Source organism: Myiozetetes cayanensis, unplaced genomic scaffold, assembly GCF_022539395.1.
Source record: "Myiozetetes cayanensis isolate MyiCay16 unplaced genomic scaffold, myiCay2020 scf1, whole genome shotgun sequence".
In the NCBI taxonomy this organism is placed as follows: Eukaryota; Metazoa; Chordata; class Aves; order Passeriformes; family Tyrannidae; genus Myiozetetes; species Myiozetetes cayanensis.
The window spans coordinates 86,457,226-86,475,110 of NW_026086604.1; the positions used below are offsets into that span (position 1 = coordinate 86,457,226).

The following is a 17,885-nucleotide window of genomic DNA, read 5'->3' on the forward strand; positions in this document are numbered from 1 at the left end:
AATCAAAATATGTCTTTCCTTCAGCAAAAATGCTACACTATTAAAACCATCCACATGTTCACTGGGTTTGCAAACACAGTAAATTATAATTAAAAAGGAAAAAAAAGAAGCAAAATAATTATGTCCATAACAAATTTTTAAATTGCTTGAATTGACATTGATCTATATCCTGGTAAATACATAAAAGCTAAATGTATGAGGGGGTTAATTCATCCTAGATACACTATGGTTGTCTACAGTGTATTTGTTTTAGGATCAAAAATAATCCAAGCGGTAGCTCCTTTTCAGAGACTAAATGAAACTCTGATATGAAACTAGGTTTAATTTATATTTCTACACTGGCACATTTTGACTGTCAGTCTCTGTTCCTTCAATGTAGTAAGTACAAGAACTGAAAATTTGCTTTACCTTGAGGTCTCAATAAAGAAAAAATAAATGAGTTTCATTTTTGTTACTTTATCTGTCAACAACTACTAGGCTGGTATGAATCTTGGCAGTATGTAATCAAAGTCTTATGTACTGCAATAACAGAGCCATTCTACCTTATTCACTGTAATTGTTTTTCTCTAGCACAAAGCACCATGATGTTATATGAACACCCCTTCATATGTTGGTAAAATAATTCACCTATGTGCTAAAAAAGATAATGGTGATGCATTTCTTTATTCAATCACTTCATAGTTGTAAATGTAAATTGCTGGAAAGTATGTTGCACCCATAGAAACAATACTCAGCTCCTGCATAGGCTTTTTGCACAATCTTACAATCACAACGGCTTTTACTGAATTTTAATATCCCATGCGAGTCTAGTGTGAAACTTTGAGGACTAGACTTTTGGATAAATCCTCTGGACATATTAATTGACATTTAGGAGGATGTGTCATGTTATATTTGAAGCTGCAAGACATGGAAACCATTATTCAAGAAAGAGATACCTTGACAAATACCATTAAATAGCTTGTTCTTTGGTCTTCTTTAAAGAAAGAACAACCTGAACAGTTTGAGGAGTATGAGATATTTTGTCCAGGGCTTTGGCTCTGTAAGAACCACATGCAGCTGGATAGAGACAGTTATGCAGAAGTAAAAAGAACCATGAGGCTTGATTTCTTCAGTGCAACATAACACAGTTTAAAACCTACACAAGCAGAATGAATGGAAAACACCAGAATCACCTCTATAGTGATTTTATAGATAGCAAGCTATTTTAAACTGCTGGACTCCACAGAAGACATTTAGTGAGGCTTTCAGAATTGCTGAAATCATTGCAAACCTTAGGTCACGCCTCTGGGTGTGTGTGGGGAGGTGCTGTTTGTGGTGGTTTTGGTGTTTTTCCCCCTCTGCTCAACTCACACCTTGAAAACTGGTGTGACCAGGAGGTCTGGGCTCTGGGCAGGTCCTAAAATTTGTCAGGGACAGTGGAAGTTATTTAGCTTTAAAATACAAAATTATCAATTTTAGTCAACATAACATACTGCTCAAGGCATTTTGCTAATAACATTTTGTGAGCATGTGAACAGATTACTAATCATTTCACATTTGCTTTCGGAAATATTTGAAAGTGTATAACATGTAAATTGACAGTCCACTGAGGAATTCATATTGCTCTGCTTTGTGGTGTAGACACAGTAAATGTTAATACAGAGCTTGCTTGTAGGTATTTTGAACAGCAGTGTATAGCTTGGTGCTTTCAGAGTTACTTTGAATACCTGCTCCTAAAAAGACTTAGCCAACTTTAGAAACTTAGGTCTTTGTTTTGACCCAGAGGCTTCCTCAAACCCATTAATTCAATTTGAAGTGCCATTCACCCCTCAAAATTGTGTTATTTCATGGGGAAAATGCAATGGATCATTCAGGAAATCAGACTTGAAGTGCAAAACCACAGATTATATATAAATTAAAATAAAAATGTAAAGAAGGGTGTTAGCACAACAGTGACCAGGTGGGAATTTATACAGTTTAATTAAAGCAAGAGGAGTTGCTAATAAAATTAGCATAATCCTTGGGTATAGCCCATGGGACTGTATACATATTACTAGGACTGGATGAAACTTAAAAGATGCCTGTTAAACTAAGATGTCTGTAGTCAATTATCCAGTCTATGTCCTGAGAATACCACACAGGAAAGGCATGACTAAGCTGCATTTCTACATCATCTTCTACTCCACAAAGCGATCACGTTGTCTGTATCAATTACACATCAAAGATATAGCGTGGAATTTGTATAACAGGCAACTATTCTATTCATATTGTACTATTGATCTCGGGTTTTAGTTTAATGAAAGAATAGACAAAACTCTGTTTGATCTGTTAAGTGTCTCCTGACCAATGTAAAAATTAAGGAATTATTAATAACCAGGTGACTGGTTACTAAAAGCTTGAATAAGCAATAATTACTGGTGCTAGTTTTCAGAGTGGTGCTGGATCTTCAAGATAAAAGAAAAAAAATTTGGCATGAGCCATCTTTTTTTAGAAAACAGTATGCAGGGTATGGTCTGTGCAAACTTGCCTTGCTACGTAACAAGTCCCATTTCAGACAGCAGCATGGTCAACACATGTCTACCAATAACTTGGTAGAACATTACTGGGCATTACCAAGGAGTGGTGGGTTGACCTTGGCTGAACTCCAGGTGCCCACCCAGCCACTCTATCACTCCCCTTTCAAGCCAGACACGGGAAAGAGTAAGATGGAAAACAACTGGTGGGTTGGGATAAGGCAGCTTATTAAAGCAGAAGCAAAGCAAAATCTTACATGAGCAAAAGGAAACCAAAACATAACTTGGTTTATTCTCTACTTCCCATGAGGAGCGATGATCGGCCGCTTCAAAGAAGCAAGGCTTCGGGACGCATAATGGTTCCTCAGCAGGTGGCCACTGGAGATAATGAATGCCCCCCTTCCTGCTCCTTGCCTCGGCTTTTATATCTGAGCTGACCTCACATGATGTGGAATATCCCTTTGGTCAGTTCGGGTCAGCTGGCCTAACTTGTGTCCCCTCCCAGGACCTTGCCCTCAACTAAGGAAGGAATGTTACAGTGCTGGTGCCGTGCTCAGCAGTAGCCAAAACACCGGTGTGTTATCAACACCCTTCTAGCTACCAATGCAAAGCACAGCACTGTGAGGGCTACTGTGGGGAAATGAACTCCAGCTCAGCCAGACCCAACACACAAAGCAACCCATAAAAGTCTTTTGCATAAGATAGAATAAGACAGAGGTATTTTGGAAAGATGAAATTCGGTCGGAGAGAGCATTCTGACTCAAAGTGCTCTCAAAACATAGTGGTACAGCTGGAAATGGAAAAGAGTAGTCCTTCTTTCCCACATCTCTCTTTAAACCTTGATTTCAACAGCAATTCCTATTAGGGAACTCACTCATTCAACAGAACTGATTTCCCTAGGGATACTTCTCATTTTACCTAATAGATATGGCCCTGTGGGCAGGCCAAACTTAAGGTTCTGTGCTACCATATTCCTGGGTTTCTTTATGAGACTGAGACTTGGGTCCTGTCTAAGAGAGGTGCCCACCCCAATTTGGCCAGAAAGAATTAAGACTTGGGAATAAAAGAAAGGGAAGACAAGGGTCCCAGCCCCTGCATTTCCAGTTACTTCACTCATCCTTCCTCAAGTCATGGTGGATCACGTGACTAGCACTTCCACTCACCTGTTTTCATGATTCAGTACCTACATTGATAAAGTTTGATATCTCCAAGTTGCTTCTTTATTGATTAAGGCCTTTGCTTCTAATCTGTACTTTGAAAAAATTCTCTAAAGACCCTTAAAAAACTCATTCAAAAGAATTCTAGAATAAGAGAGGAGAAAGAAACCTTTCACCTTAATAAAAAGCTCACAGAATGTAGAAGTTTAAAAAAAAAATCATCAACCAAAACTGCATAAATAGTGAGAGTTCCTGGACAGTGAAAACCTGATTTGGTTTCCAGTGAGTTTATAGGTTCTTACTTCATTTAAACAATGATTTAGAAATGTAAAATAATGTAGGAAGGTTTGAAACTTACACAAGAAAACCTTATGAGTTTTTATACCAAAATTTTGTGTTGCTAGATTTACTTAGACCTAAATGTTATGAAGATGTTAAAAATAAAACTATAGTCCTGTAGTGAATTGATATGTAATCTACAAAACAATGTTAGCTCTGCATTCTCATTTTGTCAAGGAAAAAAAAAAAGGAATTATTGTGAGTTAACCAGAAGTTATACTTTCAGTTTGGGTTTTTAATTGTCCTTGCTAAATCATATTTGTCACCATGATATTTACCTCGGCTCATGTCCATTACAAATACTTTTTATTAAATATATATATGACCTAGATCAGTCTAAATAGCTGTTGAATGCCTTAATTAAGACTCTTTTGTTATTTTAGATTTATATCTAACATTATTGTTTATCTTATAAGTACAGATAAAGATTTTCTATTGTAGATCTAAAATAACATTCCTGAGAAGTGCAGCTTTATTCCAGATTACCAAATATTATATGGGAACGTGGTAGCGAGTTTTACATGGAGCCTCAAATTGTCACGAATACCAAGCACTATTCAATGAAAAATTACAGCTAATGGCATCCTCAAACTGAAAAGCATTAAGCAAGCGACGGGACAATAGAATTTATCTTGAAAACACAGCTTGTTACACGTTACCAACACTAGGCTACTTCTCAATTTTTAAAAAGTTTTTAAGATATCATATGTCACTTTCCTTATCCTCAGCAGAGACCATAGGTAATGAGTAACTCAGATACCTGTGTCTTATGTTTATATTACAAGCCTTGAATAAACTCACTTGTCAGCTTTGACAGGACGCTGGCAAAGGGGCCATTCCTGAGCTGAGCAGCACAGACTGTCCTGTGCCTGCCCCGACGCTCGAAAAACACCAAATTGCACTCATGGCACATGCTATTTTTGCCCACCACTCCATTCTTGGAAGACTTACCACCTTTGCTGCTGTTTAAGCAAAGGTACAGCACAGGAATTCATGGGGTTTTTTTCCTTTTTTTTTTTTTTTTTTTTTCCTGCAGGCAACAGAGGGCACTCTGCCAAGGGATGCCAGTGTGAGACCTGCTACTTTTCCTGGGGACACAGTGTTGGTCGAAGGCGTGAGAAAAAGATTTACTGATGATGGAGTTCATTTAGGAACACTATTAGATAGTGTGGCACACGTCAATGGGGAAAAATTGATACTGAGTGCTCCCAGGCTAACAGGCTTGGCTGGTCCTACTCTATGCCACTGAGGGAACTTGCAAAATTTTGAGGATCTGTCAGCACTATTATGAAGCAAACAATTTCCAAGTGTAATAAATTAGCCTTAAAAATATATATTCTGTCTGTTTCTGAAAAAGTGTTTCCCAATTATAAAATGCATCCATTCTTCACAATTCTTCTCCCCCTACCTTTCACAAATTCAAATTTAGCACATTACTTAGATGAGTGGCACGATATCCCTGTTGTTAAAATTGCATGCAATGGATCACGTTTTGCACACTACATTACACCTTGTGCCATTCTGCTGATTTCAATTGGATTACACATTGTGTAATTCAACGCAAAATTACTTCCAATGACAACCCTTTTATTCCTATGCATACATGGTGATCCATCATGCCCTGCATATGGGGTTTGGCATTTCCATTTCAAAGTCCCTGTTGGAATCAGAAAGCATGGAACCACATACATAGAACTTGAATTATTAAACTTTGCCATTCTTTAAGAAAAAAAAAGGGTGCAGTTTTGATTCATATTTCTGGTCCCATCCTTTATGCAAATAATTTTGTCCAATACAAATTGTCAGTGTCACAAGCTCCCATTTCCTTCACATGCAGCACAAACATGAATTTCCAGCAGATGCTTATTTTCTCACCTGTGTTTACTGTCTTGCCAGTGGGCACCTACCACTTCTTTGGAATGAAATTAGGCTCTGTTCAAAAAGCTTCAGCCTCCAGTTCTCTGTAGGGACTGAATTCAATGCACCTGCTGATATTTTTTTCAATTTGATATCCCACATAGCTCCTTCCTGAAGCTCTTCTTTTGTCTGCATATTTCCATATCAAGGTCCTTGCCCAGTTACATTCTTGAGCAAGAAAGGGCTTATATTATCCTGTCATAGTTGAACAACCTTCATCAATAAGTGTTTCTTAGCAAAGGCTTCTCTCTACTTTAGTTTTGGAGAGGGAGAAGAGATGCTCTATTTTACACTGGGATTTTCTCCGTAGGACACATGCAGCACTGCTAGGCACATCCAACCTAGCTCTGCAGCTTGGAGGTGATGCAGCAGAGCACCATATAGACACTAATTTGTTCCCAGAAGCAGTACAGCCATGTTAATCCATTCTGTACCTGGGCTAATTAGAAGAATATTTCCTGGTCTTCTATTGAAATAAGCTTCTCTCCCTCCTTTTTTTCTTTCTTTTTTTTCCCCTCCTCAGATGTTGTTAATCTCTGTGGGCAAATTTATTGGAGCGTGATATGAGATGTTAACAGTGCCTGTTGCAGATAAAATGGTAGAATTAATTAGAGCTTTTGATTTTAGTAGATAATCTAGTTTTGAAAAAAGATTTGTGTATAGGGTATGATAGGGGGAAAATGAATGCTTCTTGTCATCTGGAGTCAATTTTGACTTGAATTATTAATATTTGGAGTCAGACTGCCTCTAGTCTTTTACGAGTGCACAGAACACAATTAGTCTTTCTTCCATGTTCCATGCAAAAGCCACAAATCATCACAGTCTCCAAAGGTGTCTATGCAACCACCAGCTTAGAAGGCAGACCATGCAGTGGGACTATGCTCAAAAGCCCCATCCCTGGATTCTGCAGCTTGCATGTGTGGTTGACATCCCAGAAAGATCACATTCTAATTTGATCTGACATATATTCTCTCTGTGTGGTTGGCCTGGAAATTTTGTCTATCTTGTGGCAATGTGACAAGTGCCACTCCACAGGGCTTTATGTGGTATTAGCTGGACCAAATCTGTGTATCTCTGTGTCTGTGGTGAACACTAAATAGTAAAAACTGGTGTAAGCCACTAGCACATTTTCTGATCACAGCAGCTGAGCACAAAATATATCAAATGTTAAAATATATTAACATTTGTTCTACAGGCCTATAATAAAATGCTAAGTACAGTAGTCTTGTGTTCAGGTATTGCTTGTGACATACATCCTCCATCTGAAGTTAAGCAATTGTCCTTGTCTTCTCTGTTAAAAAGACAGTGTAATTCCTAGAGGTTTGGTACTTCTCTCACGACAGTTTGCTGGAAGCCCTTTGCTGGGCAGAGACCTTACCAAGCCAACCTGAACATTAGGACACTACAAAGTGTTTTGGGTTTAAACCCCTCTGGAGAAGAGAGAAAAACTGATTTTCGCTCACTCTCAGATCAGGTTTCGGAAAACTGAGATGCTAGTGGACATAGGTTCTTGTCACTGCAGATTCAGATGATCTAACCCAAATGTTTCTCCCAGAAAAGTTTGTCTATTAGACCTCCCACTGAGATGGCTAACATGAAAATCTCTGCAAATTCAATTTTTGATGAGGAGAAGAAAGGCAGAAGTGTTGGTTGGATCTAGCCAAGAGGAAACTCTGAGTATTTTAAGAAATAAATAAAAATTGCACAACTGTGGCAAAGACAAGGTTGCTGCTAGATGAACCTAATTTCACAAGCAATATGTGAAATAGATGAAAGTGATGGGAGCAATCAGCAAAGAGTCAGCATAGAATCCAGAAGAGAAAATAGGGTAAGAAACCACTGCAGCCAATTAGCTGGCTGAAAAATCAGGAATTTGATCTGAGTAAATAGTCAGCCAGTTCCCCTGGGCCACTACAACATTTAACAACAGTACCAGGTCTTTACCAGTGATGGAAAGCATTCAGCAGAGAGTTACTCAATCACCTAGTCCTGAACAATGGTCTACTGTTGATGAAATGATGATGAAATTGGAATTTTGTCCATCATGGAAAATAGGACAGTGAAAGATACAGAATGGCCTAACAAAGAGAGGAATGGACCAGCAATCAAAGCTTTTATTTTTATTTCCTCTGCTGTCTGCAGGGTGACAGCAGAAGACTCATGCTCTGCCTCAGTTTCCCCACAAGAAAAGGATGCAGGAAACTTACACTCTGAACCACAAGAATAATCTCCACTAATCCGGTGAAAAAGTCTCTGAGTAGACATACCAAAAAGATTTAGTAAGGTTCTTGCAAACAAAAATCAGTTCACAAACTCTTCTTTTTAGAAGATATTCTAAAAGTTATGGGAGCAAAGAGAATGGAAAAGCACAATCATACATGTGAATTAAGCTCTTTGAGGGCAGATGCAGGCAAATTACAGTAGCATGGACCTCTCCACTTTCTATTTCATCTCCAAGTAATGCATGTTCTGCAGAGCAACCCCCTGCACAGACTTGGACAAATTCTAGGAACAGGTTTTAAGGCTGTCTTGAACATGCTATTTATATACAGACTATTTATACTAATTCCTAATATCCTTAGCATGGAGGTGTGCAAGACTTCTCAAAAGTAGGTGGAGGTTTTTCTAGAGAACACTTCCCTCTAGCAATTGCTGACAGAGGAACAGTCTGTGACACTGTTGCAAGGAGGAGGAAATGATAGCAACCCCTGTAGCTATTATTTGCTGCCATTAACAACACAGGTGATGTGTGGAAAGATAATGAAAAGGCAATGCCATCTCGGTGCCTTGCCTCCAAGTGCTTAGCCTGAAAATCCAGCCTGATATTCATATAGTGTTCTCAACCTGTAATCTGCTAAATCCTGTGATTAAATAATTGTGCTTAAGGTTATAACTGGTTTTAAGTTGTACAGTTTAACACCAAACGTTAGAGTTGACAAATGCCATTCCCCATTGAGTAAGGAACTGAACCTAAGCCTGGGGGCTGAGAGCTGGAAGAGCACCCAACAACTCTTACCTCTGAAGGGGAGGTAATCCCAAAAGGTAGAGTATTTTATTAGCATCTGGGGAAGAAAAAAAGGAGAGTAAGGAAAGAGAGTACTATAGGGCCTAAACCACTTATTTTACACAAGCTATGCTGTTGTGCTTGGTGTGTGGGCAGATCCTCCTAACAAATACCTTCCAGCATTGTGTAAGTCTTGTCTCCTAGGGTCAAAAAAGAGAGAATTCTGTGCTAAAATATTTCTTGTGAACTGCATAGTGGCTCTTAGGAGCTGAGGGGCAGGAGAGGATGCTGTGGAAGAGTTTCCCCTATGATAGAGAATGGCAGTAGTTTTCAACACCACATGTGTTTTTGCTGTGAGCTGAAGTGGCATCAGCTATGCAAAGCGTCTGTGAACATGGAGCTAACAAAGGAAGGAAGGCTCAGGAACTGACTCCCTGGACTCTGGAGGACCCAGACATTAACAGACTGATGCATGAAGGCATAAATTACCTGTAGACCTAGTCTTCACTGAGGACTGTGAAATGTGATCCTTTATACATTACAACATTAATGTAATCCTATATTTACCTATGCAGTTGGCTTTTCTCCTTCCTTCTTTAATGAAGTATTATTACACCTGGGAATGGGGAAAATTAGCTCATGAGGTATTGAAAAGTTTTTTCCTAGGTTTCAGGCTTGAAGATGTTTTATCAACAGCCCTTGATAAATTTGAACTAGTCCTTGTGACTGCCAAACAAGTCCTGACACAAGTTAGACTAAGAATAATTTAATGCAAGATTGGACTAGATGATCTCTAGAGATCTTTTTCAATCTAGACTTTTTTATGATGGTATAAATGGATGATTATTTTTTTTAATAGCTGCTTCACTTAGAGGCAGAGCTATGTGAATAACTGATGTTTTGGTTAGCTGGATGAACAGAAGTTCGAGGAGGGAGACACAGTGTTGGGAAACAAAATTTTCCAACTCTCAGCAAGATTTCCTCTCTCATTACAGAAACACTTAGCAACATATCAAGGCATTGCATTCCAGGAGAAATGTCACAATTTCTAGTCCTTTCACAAAGATTATATTCAGTTAGGGTTTTTTGAACAAAGTGCTACTTAGGATGAAAAATCAAAATGTTTAAAAACGCATTTCAGGCTTTTAAAAAAATGTGTTGTTTTCTTGAGGGAACTATTCATGAATTTCTGAAGAGGCGACTGAAAGCATGGATAGTCTCCAGCGAGCCTGACTTCATTTTTTGCCAGATAGACTATTTCATTAAAAAACAATCAATCCCTTTGTCTGCTTAATCACTGTTCTGACAGGCTGCAAAGGAAAGACGAAGAATTCTTGCTCCGTGTAGCGCTGCACAGTCACATGAAGCCTAAATGGAAAGCCAAACCTAATTTTGCAAGAAGCCATTAGGAGCCGTGGGCTCTCCAGTCCCACAAGGATAAAATCTTAACACAACAAGGTCCAATATTTTAGAAGTGTCTGCTCACTAGGCTGCACTTACCCATTTAAATACCTGGGCTGGCACACAAGAGTACTTAGCAAGCAGCATTGCAACTTGCAAGTTTGACAGGAAGCACTGGGTGATCAGGACTATTCAAAGCCAGACCAGTTATTTTGGTATCTTGGAGATCTCAGCCCTTGGATGCACATTTGCATATTCATGCATGCACATAGTCCACTAGAAGTTATTGAGACCACACAGTCCAGTAAGGTACATTTTTTTTAATGGGCATTTAGGGAAGATTTTGAGTCTGACTTTAGGAATTTTTGGTTTTAAGTTAAATCTTTGCCCAAGATTTTCTTCACAGTTCTCAAGATGCCTTTAAATTCTTTTTCTCACCTTCTTCCTCACTGGATTACTAAGTAAAAATAACCATTTTTTTGTAACATCCAGCAATGATAATAATTCAAAATGGAGTAATTAAATAATAAGTTAAAATATATCAAACCTCTGCAAAAGGAAAACTGACATCAAACGAATATTCTTCTAGTTCAAATAAACCAAAATAATAAACAGAAATTGCTTCCTGAGGCAGCAACTCTTTTGGATGCTGCATCAAAATTGAGCTGAAGAGCCAGGTTTGCTCCCCTGGACAAGCTGAATGAAAGGGACTCTGCTCCAAGCATCTGAGCAACACTGGTTGAAAAAAAATTATGAAAGATGAAGCAGAGGCAAGATACCGACTGACTGAGGGCGTATGGGAGACCTAAGGACAACAATCAATCATGGATCTGTAAGCTGTTTAAAACTACTCAGTGCTTGGGAGCCAGTGAAGGAGCAGCATCTGTGTGCTCAGACTGGCTGCAGTTCCTCCAAAACCCAACTCAGTCCAAATTAGGGGGAAGCACTGCCATGAGCACTGTGTTTCTCTGCACTCCCTCCCACTGGCAGAGAGCCCTGCACAACCTGCACCCGTTACAGGGAGTCACTTGAGTGTGGAGACAAAGCCTGGGTCTCTAAATATTTAGACAGCCCATGTTTTTGGCAGCATGTTGGATTCCCTACCCAGGGTTTGCACTGGCGCCTGCTTGGACACGTCGGGATGGGAACGCCCAGCACAGGCCTCAGTGTGCAGGTTGGATGGGGAACACAACCACTGTCGCTGCGTTTGAGGCTAATCGGGTTTGATATCTCACCTCTTGGTTCAGCATGGGCTTGCAGCCCGAGTTTTTGTTGGTGAGCTGCAAGGGTGCTATCTGGCTTGTCATGTCTAATAACTTTCTCTTCTGAAGGCTGATATGCTGAAAGATCTGTGCTGCTGATGTTAAAAGCTGGATTTTCAATGCCTTCTGTTGCTGCTCTCTCTTCTTTTACTACAGAAAACAAGGAGGTCAGAAGAGCACATTATAGCAAAGTGTATTTCAATGACAAGAAGAAAATTCCTTCTAGTAATTCCTTAGCTGAATGACTCAAGTGTATCGTCCTCAAATGTCGCCAAAACAGAATTAGGTTAAAATTAACTCAAAAAAAAAAAAAAAAAAAAAGAATAAATGATTAAAATAATTACAAATTGCACCCTGACAAGCAAGAGCAAAATTTCGCCCACAGCCATTTGTCTGTAATTAGTTAATTAATCCTTACACAAATTATGAGCAATAACTCATCAAGCAAGGCTCACCCATCAGAAATTCAGCCGACTTGGATTTCTTCTGCTTAGTTTGCTTCAGAGCCTTCTGCTGGAACTTCTGGAGGGAAATTGTTAAATGAATAAATTAGCTAAAGAACGAAGATCATCCTTTATGATCCACAACTAACACAGTATTTTAAATATGGGATGGCATTGAAATGTCATTTAATTTAAATCTCTGCTAAAGGGGTCAAACACTAATTGAACAACAGAAGTGGAAGAATTAAATAAAATACAAGAAAAGTTAAAACAAATGCCAAATGAAGGTCACATTAAAATACTTTGTTTTTCCCCAATTTTAATTAATGCAAAGAAACCTCAACAAATGAAGAACATTATAAGACTTGTCTTTCAGTATGCATTCAAAAGCAACTGCTTTATTTCACTTGCAGAACGGCAGCATTTCATTTAGAAAAGTTTAGTTATGTAGCATATTTATAGACAGACTTCCCTGACATCCCCCATTCTCCTGTTTTCTAAGTCCACTTATGTAACCAGTTTATTTGTTCATCATAGAGCAGCCAAAAATGAACGAGCTCTACCCTTTAGTATAACGCAATAGAATAAAAATAACACCAAAACAATTTTAAATGAGGTGTCACCAAAAAAATTATCATGGTCCAGGGGAGAGAGGAAGCAAGACTCATTGCAACAATGAAAAGTTCATTCAATATTAGAGATGCCAACAACTGCTGCAGTGAAATTAAACAGCAGGAGATCTTGGGGGATCTAAACTCTGACAAGTTTTACAGCAATTCTCATGGGGAAGCAAGGCCCAAAATTATATGGTCACATTACCCTAAGGAAGGCCCAGGTGCTAAGACTGGTTTTGTAGAATACCTCGAACAGCAGTGGGCAAGAGTCACACGTGGTCTCATACATGGCTACAGACCCCTATCACAGATGCTGACAATCAAAACAGGCAAAGATTACCAAAACAAAGCACATCTGGGAGCATTCATCAAAGCCAAAACCAAACTAAGAAAAGAGTTCAGACCCATTTATTTTAGAACGTCACATAGCAGTTTCCAAAACCAGCATTATTTTTTCAAGCCAGTTGCTTAATTGTCCAGTGATAAAGACCACTCCTGGCAACATAGCTCCTGGAGACTGTCAATACAAAAGGATTAATTACAAGAATCATTGAAAAATTGCATTTTTACAGCATCCATCTTTCCCATTTGATTGTGGGTGTCAATTTCCAGTAGAAAAACAGTGCTTGCAGCAGACACAATCAATAAATCTGTCAAAAATAACTGGACCATACTACTGACAGATTAATATAGATATTAATATCTTCATTGCTATACGTGTATATATGCACACAAACATACATGTTTTTCTGGAAACAGTGGACTTCCTCTAAATGAAGACTAATATGCTACTAAAAAGCAAAAGTGTAAAAAAGACCAGACACATTCTGAAAGCTACAATAAATAAATATAATAAGAGAAACCATTCCTACAAACCACATGCAGAACAACTGAAGTTAATGATAATTTTGACAGGAGTTCAATATGTTCAGAAATTTACCCTACTGCTTCTGATTTTTTCACAACTGAAAAATCATTTAAAAATACATATTCATTCAGTTAGTATCTTTAAAATTATACCTGTTTTGCAATATTAAAGCATTGGTGCTTTCCTGCATGCTGTAAAATTTTGAGTCACTTCTAAAGACTACAAAGTATTTGTAACACTGCTGTGTGATAATTATCCTTATTATGCTGTGAATAGTCAACATAAAAAACCTTAACCTTCATGTTAAAAGCTAAAGAAAACAATATCAAGACAAAAATTCTGGGACAAATTTTCAATGGTATAAAACAGTACACATCTATAATTTTGATGGAATTAAGATGATCTGCATTACTTTATGTGTATTCCTCCTCCATGTCAGATTTCCCTAGCTAAACTAATTGCACACTATATTGGCTATAGTCAATTTTCAACTGCTTAAGTCTGTAAAATGCACAAGCTCCTTTCACAGCAAAAAGAAGAAAAAATATATTCTTCCTCCCCGCATATAATAAAGATGCGCAGTGCGGTTTGATGTTTTGGAATGGGTTTGTATACATGTGTGTTTTTGGTGTTTTATTGTTTGGGGGTTCATTTGGGCTTTTTTGTTTGTTTGTTTGGGAGGGAGGAGGTTGTTCAGGTATTGGATTTGGTGGTTTGTTTTTTTTTTCAGTATTCAATAAAGTTAACAGCACATTTTGGTTTTTTCAGCTACAAAACTGACTATATTCACTTCAGTCAAATGTAAACTAATATTTTTAAGTAGTTGTAACAGGCTTGTGATCCCTACTTACTACAAAGAGATGATACCCTTGTCCCTTAATGCAATCAGATTTTGAAAATGTATTTTTCATCAGTTTATGTTTTTAGAATGAAAGCAATACCTGGTTTTCAACAGCAGAGAGGAATTCTTTTAGGGCTACTACTCAGCATAACTGAATAACTGAGTATTTGAGTGGTGGCCTTTGTGTAATATCAACACATGTTCTTGTCACTTTGTGCTTCAGAGGAAATTAGAAGACTTTTTAGTCTTAGAAAGAATTTTTCTTTCATACGTGTTTCCAGCCAATTTCCTCATCCTTCTCTTTTTTACACATGAGCAATTTTAAGTAGTGTAAATAACATTCTTTCTTCCCCTTTTTATTTTAGGTTTCCTTCCCCAGCCCCCTACCATTATGATACTTCGTCTTCTCATCAGAGAATAGGTAGGAAATTATCCAGTGGCATTTTATACTCATTTTATCATTAGTCACTACTAGTTAGTTTATGTATTTATGCAAATTTATGTCATAAGCAAATATTTTTTAATCAGTTCATATGTACCTGCAAAACTTAGGTTTCCAATAGCAAATTAAATAAACTCTTTCAGTGACCACTTTCTCTTTGCAGGCAAAGTCCAGTTATGTGAGCATACCTAGACAAATGCACTTGAACACACATCCATACAGAAAGCCTCCATTCAAGTTATAGAATATTATCAAAAAATAAACACAAAAAAAAGCATCCCTAAAGAAAAAAAAAAAAAAAGGAAAAGTTTCACAACTTGAGGCCAGAGCCTCAGAGATAAAAAGGCTATGCTGGTTTACACCTGTGGTGGAGAGGGTACGACTTGCATCCACAAACCAAACACATCAGACCTGCCTATTCACAACCAGCACGTAGAAAGGGGACGTCCTTTGCTTACAAAGTCAAGTTTAAAAGGTGATGTTGCTGCTGATAGCAATTCATCCTATCTCAAATCTCCATCACAGTTGCTGAAAAATAAAGTCTTGCCTTTTTAACTATTTTTTTACTGTCTTTTTACCTTGAGTGATGCTGCATTACAGCAAAGACAAGGGGAGTTAAGAGTGTCTGAGCACAGTGCAGACTAGTCACCATGTCATTCAAAAAGTGACCTAAATCTTTAAAGGCTTTTTTTTACACACCATCGTCATTAAAACGCACCGCCTGTTTTCTGATACTGACTGAAACAAAGGAAAACCGGGAGTACCAGAACCTGCAGCACTCGCATCTGCAGGAGAGCAGCGAGCACCGCAACAGCAGCAGCAGCAGCAGCAATGGCGAGGGAAAAAACCCTCATTTATAACCAGTGACAACTAAAACCTATGAAGTTTTTAAAAGAATGTGATTGTTGTCAAAAGGAATTGGGTACAACAATGCTGCATTCAGCTCTGGTTCCACTCAAAGCTGTGGCTGAGGGGCTCTGGGAAAGCTGCTGGAAGGCTGGTGGGCACAGACCAGCAAGAAAGTGAATTTTGCATACTGTACGGATCATCGCTCAGTTCAGGGCAGTCATATTGAATCTGTGATCAACCAATTGTGCTTCATGAAACCGTCAGCCCTCATTTATGTCTAGCTGTTTTCTTCTGTCCTGCTGTAAACAAGCTCTGCTCTGAGCTGTCTCCCTACCCTTATCTGCTTACGAAGATCACACAGACAGACCTCATCAGCAGCCTTAGAGTTAAAGTTAAAGTTACTGCTTCCAGACAGCAGTCCCCATGCAAGCTGGAAGTCAAAAAGAAGAGCAACTTTGGAATGACAGAGTTTTAGTTCCTTTTAGGAAATGCATACCTTAGATTCATACACATACTGGCATGTTATGTCTCTTTCATGAAATTAAATTAGGTGTTCCTAATATGAACAACTGTTTCTAACATCAGCAAACTAGCTCAGCAGATTCATCCATGGTTTTTGTTTGTAGGTTGGTTGTCTTGATGTTGGTTGTTGGGGGGTTTTTTGGTGGTTTTTTTTTTGGTTGGTTTTTTTTCCTTTGGGGCCTTGTTTGAATACAGCCAAAAGACAAGTATCTGGAAATATCGTCAATCTGGTGGGGCTCCAACAACCTAATAATTCCTGAAATGCTCTAAGGAGTGTAATGATGGTAAACAGGAACAGGTATGTTGGCTTCTGTTCTCATTCACTTCAGTGAGAGCATTAGCCTTTCAAGGTACAGCAGAACACAGTTTTCAAAGAATGATTCTCTCAAATGAAAAGGGATGGAGCCTTACTGAACACATATTCCTCTGTGAACACACTCACACACAAATGCGTTAGTGTCTATTTACAGCATTTAATTCTTTCAACCAGCTGCTAAGTCCCTGTTAAGTCTTTCCTTTATGCAGCTGGAGCTGAAACCTTTTCTTTTCTCCTAGCCTATCACTTTGTCTATTTAAGGGATGGCAGCCAAAGAGAAACTGCTTGTAATTTGCACCTGTCTGCTTTAAGCACTCCGTTAGATTTTGCAGAGAGCAAACTCTTCATTGCTAAAGAGAATGACACTTAGTAGGGCCAAAAATGGCTTTTTAGCTGACTCTGCAGCAATTAATAAATAAACAAATAACCCCCCACTTTGTTTAAGCCTATTCTAGCTAGACAATGAGGCTAAAGGAGAAGCCTTGTTGTAAAAAAGCACCTCAGTGTGTAGGTGGAAGATGTAAACCCATGTGTCTAGTCTAATATAATACCAAGCACAGCTAAGCATGATTGAACCTGTACACTGCCCACGCATGAGCACATTGGAGAGCTTTGGCCTCTTCCCCTATAAAATTCAGAATTGTTTCAGAAAATAATCATGTGCAAGGAGTCCTTCTGAATTTCTACAAACTGGGATGCCTTTTGAGGACTCACAGCAGGCTTTACTACCTAGAGGGTCAGGCCTGTGAGAAAATTATTTTCATACAACTAAAAAGAAATGTAAGCTCCTCTCCTGATCCAGAGGTGTGCAAGCATTGCCATGCAGAGTCCCTCCCACTAGTTGGAGTGTAAAGAAGTGAAGATGTACATCAAGCAAGTAACCCACAGATGATCTTTCAGACATACATAAACTATCTTAGCATGTTTGCTTCTTGCTAGAAAACAAGTGTTTTCAGTCAACCACGGTATCATTTACAATTGCGTTTAAAGAAACAACAATCTGACTGGTATATTCGTTTAGTTACTGAGAAGTAGGCTTTTCAGTGCTTGCTCTTAAAATAGAAAAGCCTTCAAAAAACTCAAGCTGCAGAGCTGATGACAAGAACAAAAATGCCAGGGGTGAAAAAAACCTAGAAGGGAAATAAAACAAAGTAAAACATACAATTTATTAAAGAAAACATTGGTGCTACATTTTGATTTCATAAATTGTCCCCATTTGTACTTCCTGTTTAAACAATAACTAACATGATGATGGGTTAAATGAAGTTGAGATTGCCACAAACATGGCCTCACTAGTAATTAATGTAGTTTAATATGGTTGTTGGCACACATCTCACATGACAGATAATGTTCCAACATGTCACTGATAGGACCTTTCAGCACAGCTTTAGGAGATCTACCAGGCATTGCCGAGGTTG

General features: G+C 38.5%; 1 protein-coding gene across 15 annotated transcripts in view; it reads right to left on the reverse strand.

The window, feature by feature from the left end:
* Positions 1 to 17,885, reverse strand: part of LOC126637487 (uncharacterized) — a 124,221-nt gene that overhangs the window by 87,149 nt on the left and 19,187 nt on the right. For 13 of the 15 annotated variants that reach the window (XR_007628426.1, XR_007628490.1, XR_007628487.1 and 10 more), the window contains 2 exons: positions 12,028 to 12,094; positions 11,546 to 11,722 (listed from right to left, as the gene is read on the reverse strand). Coding sequence is in view for 9 of the 15 variants with exons in the window: in XM_050311052.1 (XP_050167009.1) it covers positions 11,546 to 11,722; positions 12,028 to 12,094 (244 nt within the window). In the remaining 6 variants the exon portion in view is untranslated. Of the gene's footprint in view, positions 1 to 6,339; positions 6,487 to 8,921; positions 8,968 to 11,545; positions 11,723 to 12,027; positions 12,095 to 17,885 lie in introns of those variants that run through there. The other 2 variants (XM_050311421.1, XM_050311743.1) reach the window with 2 other exon arrangements.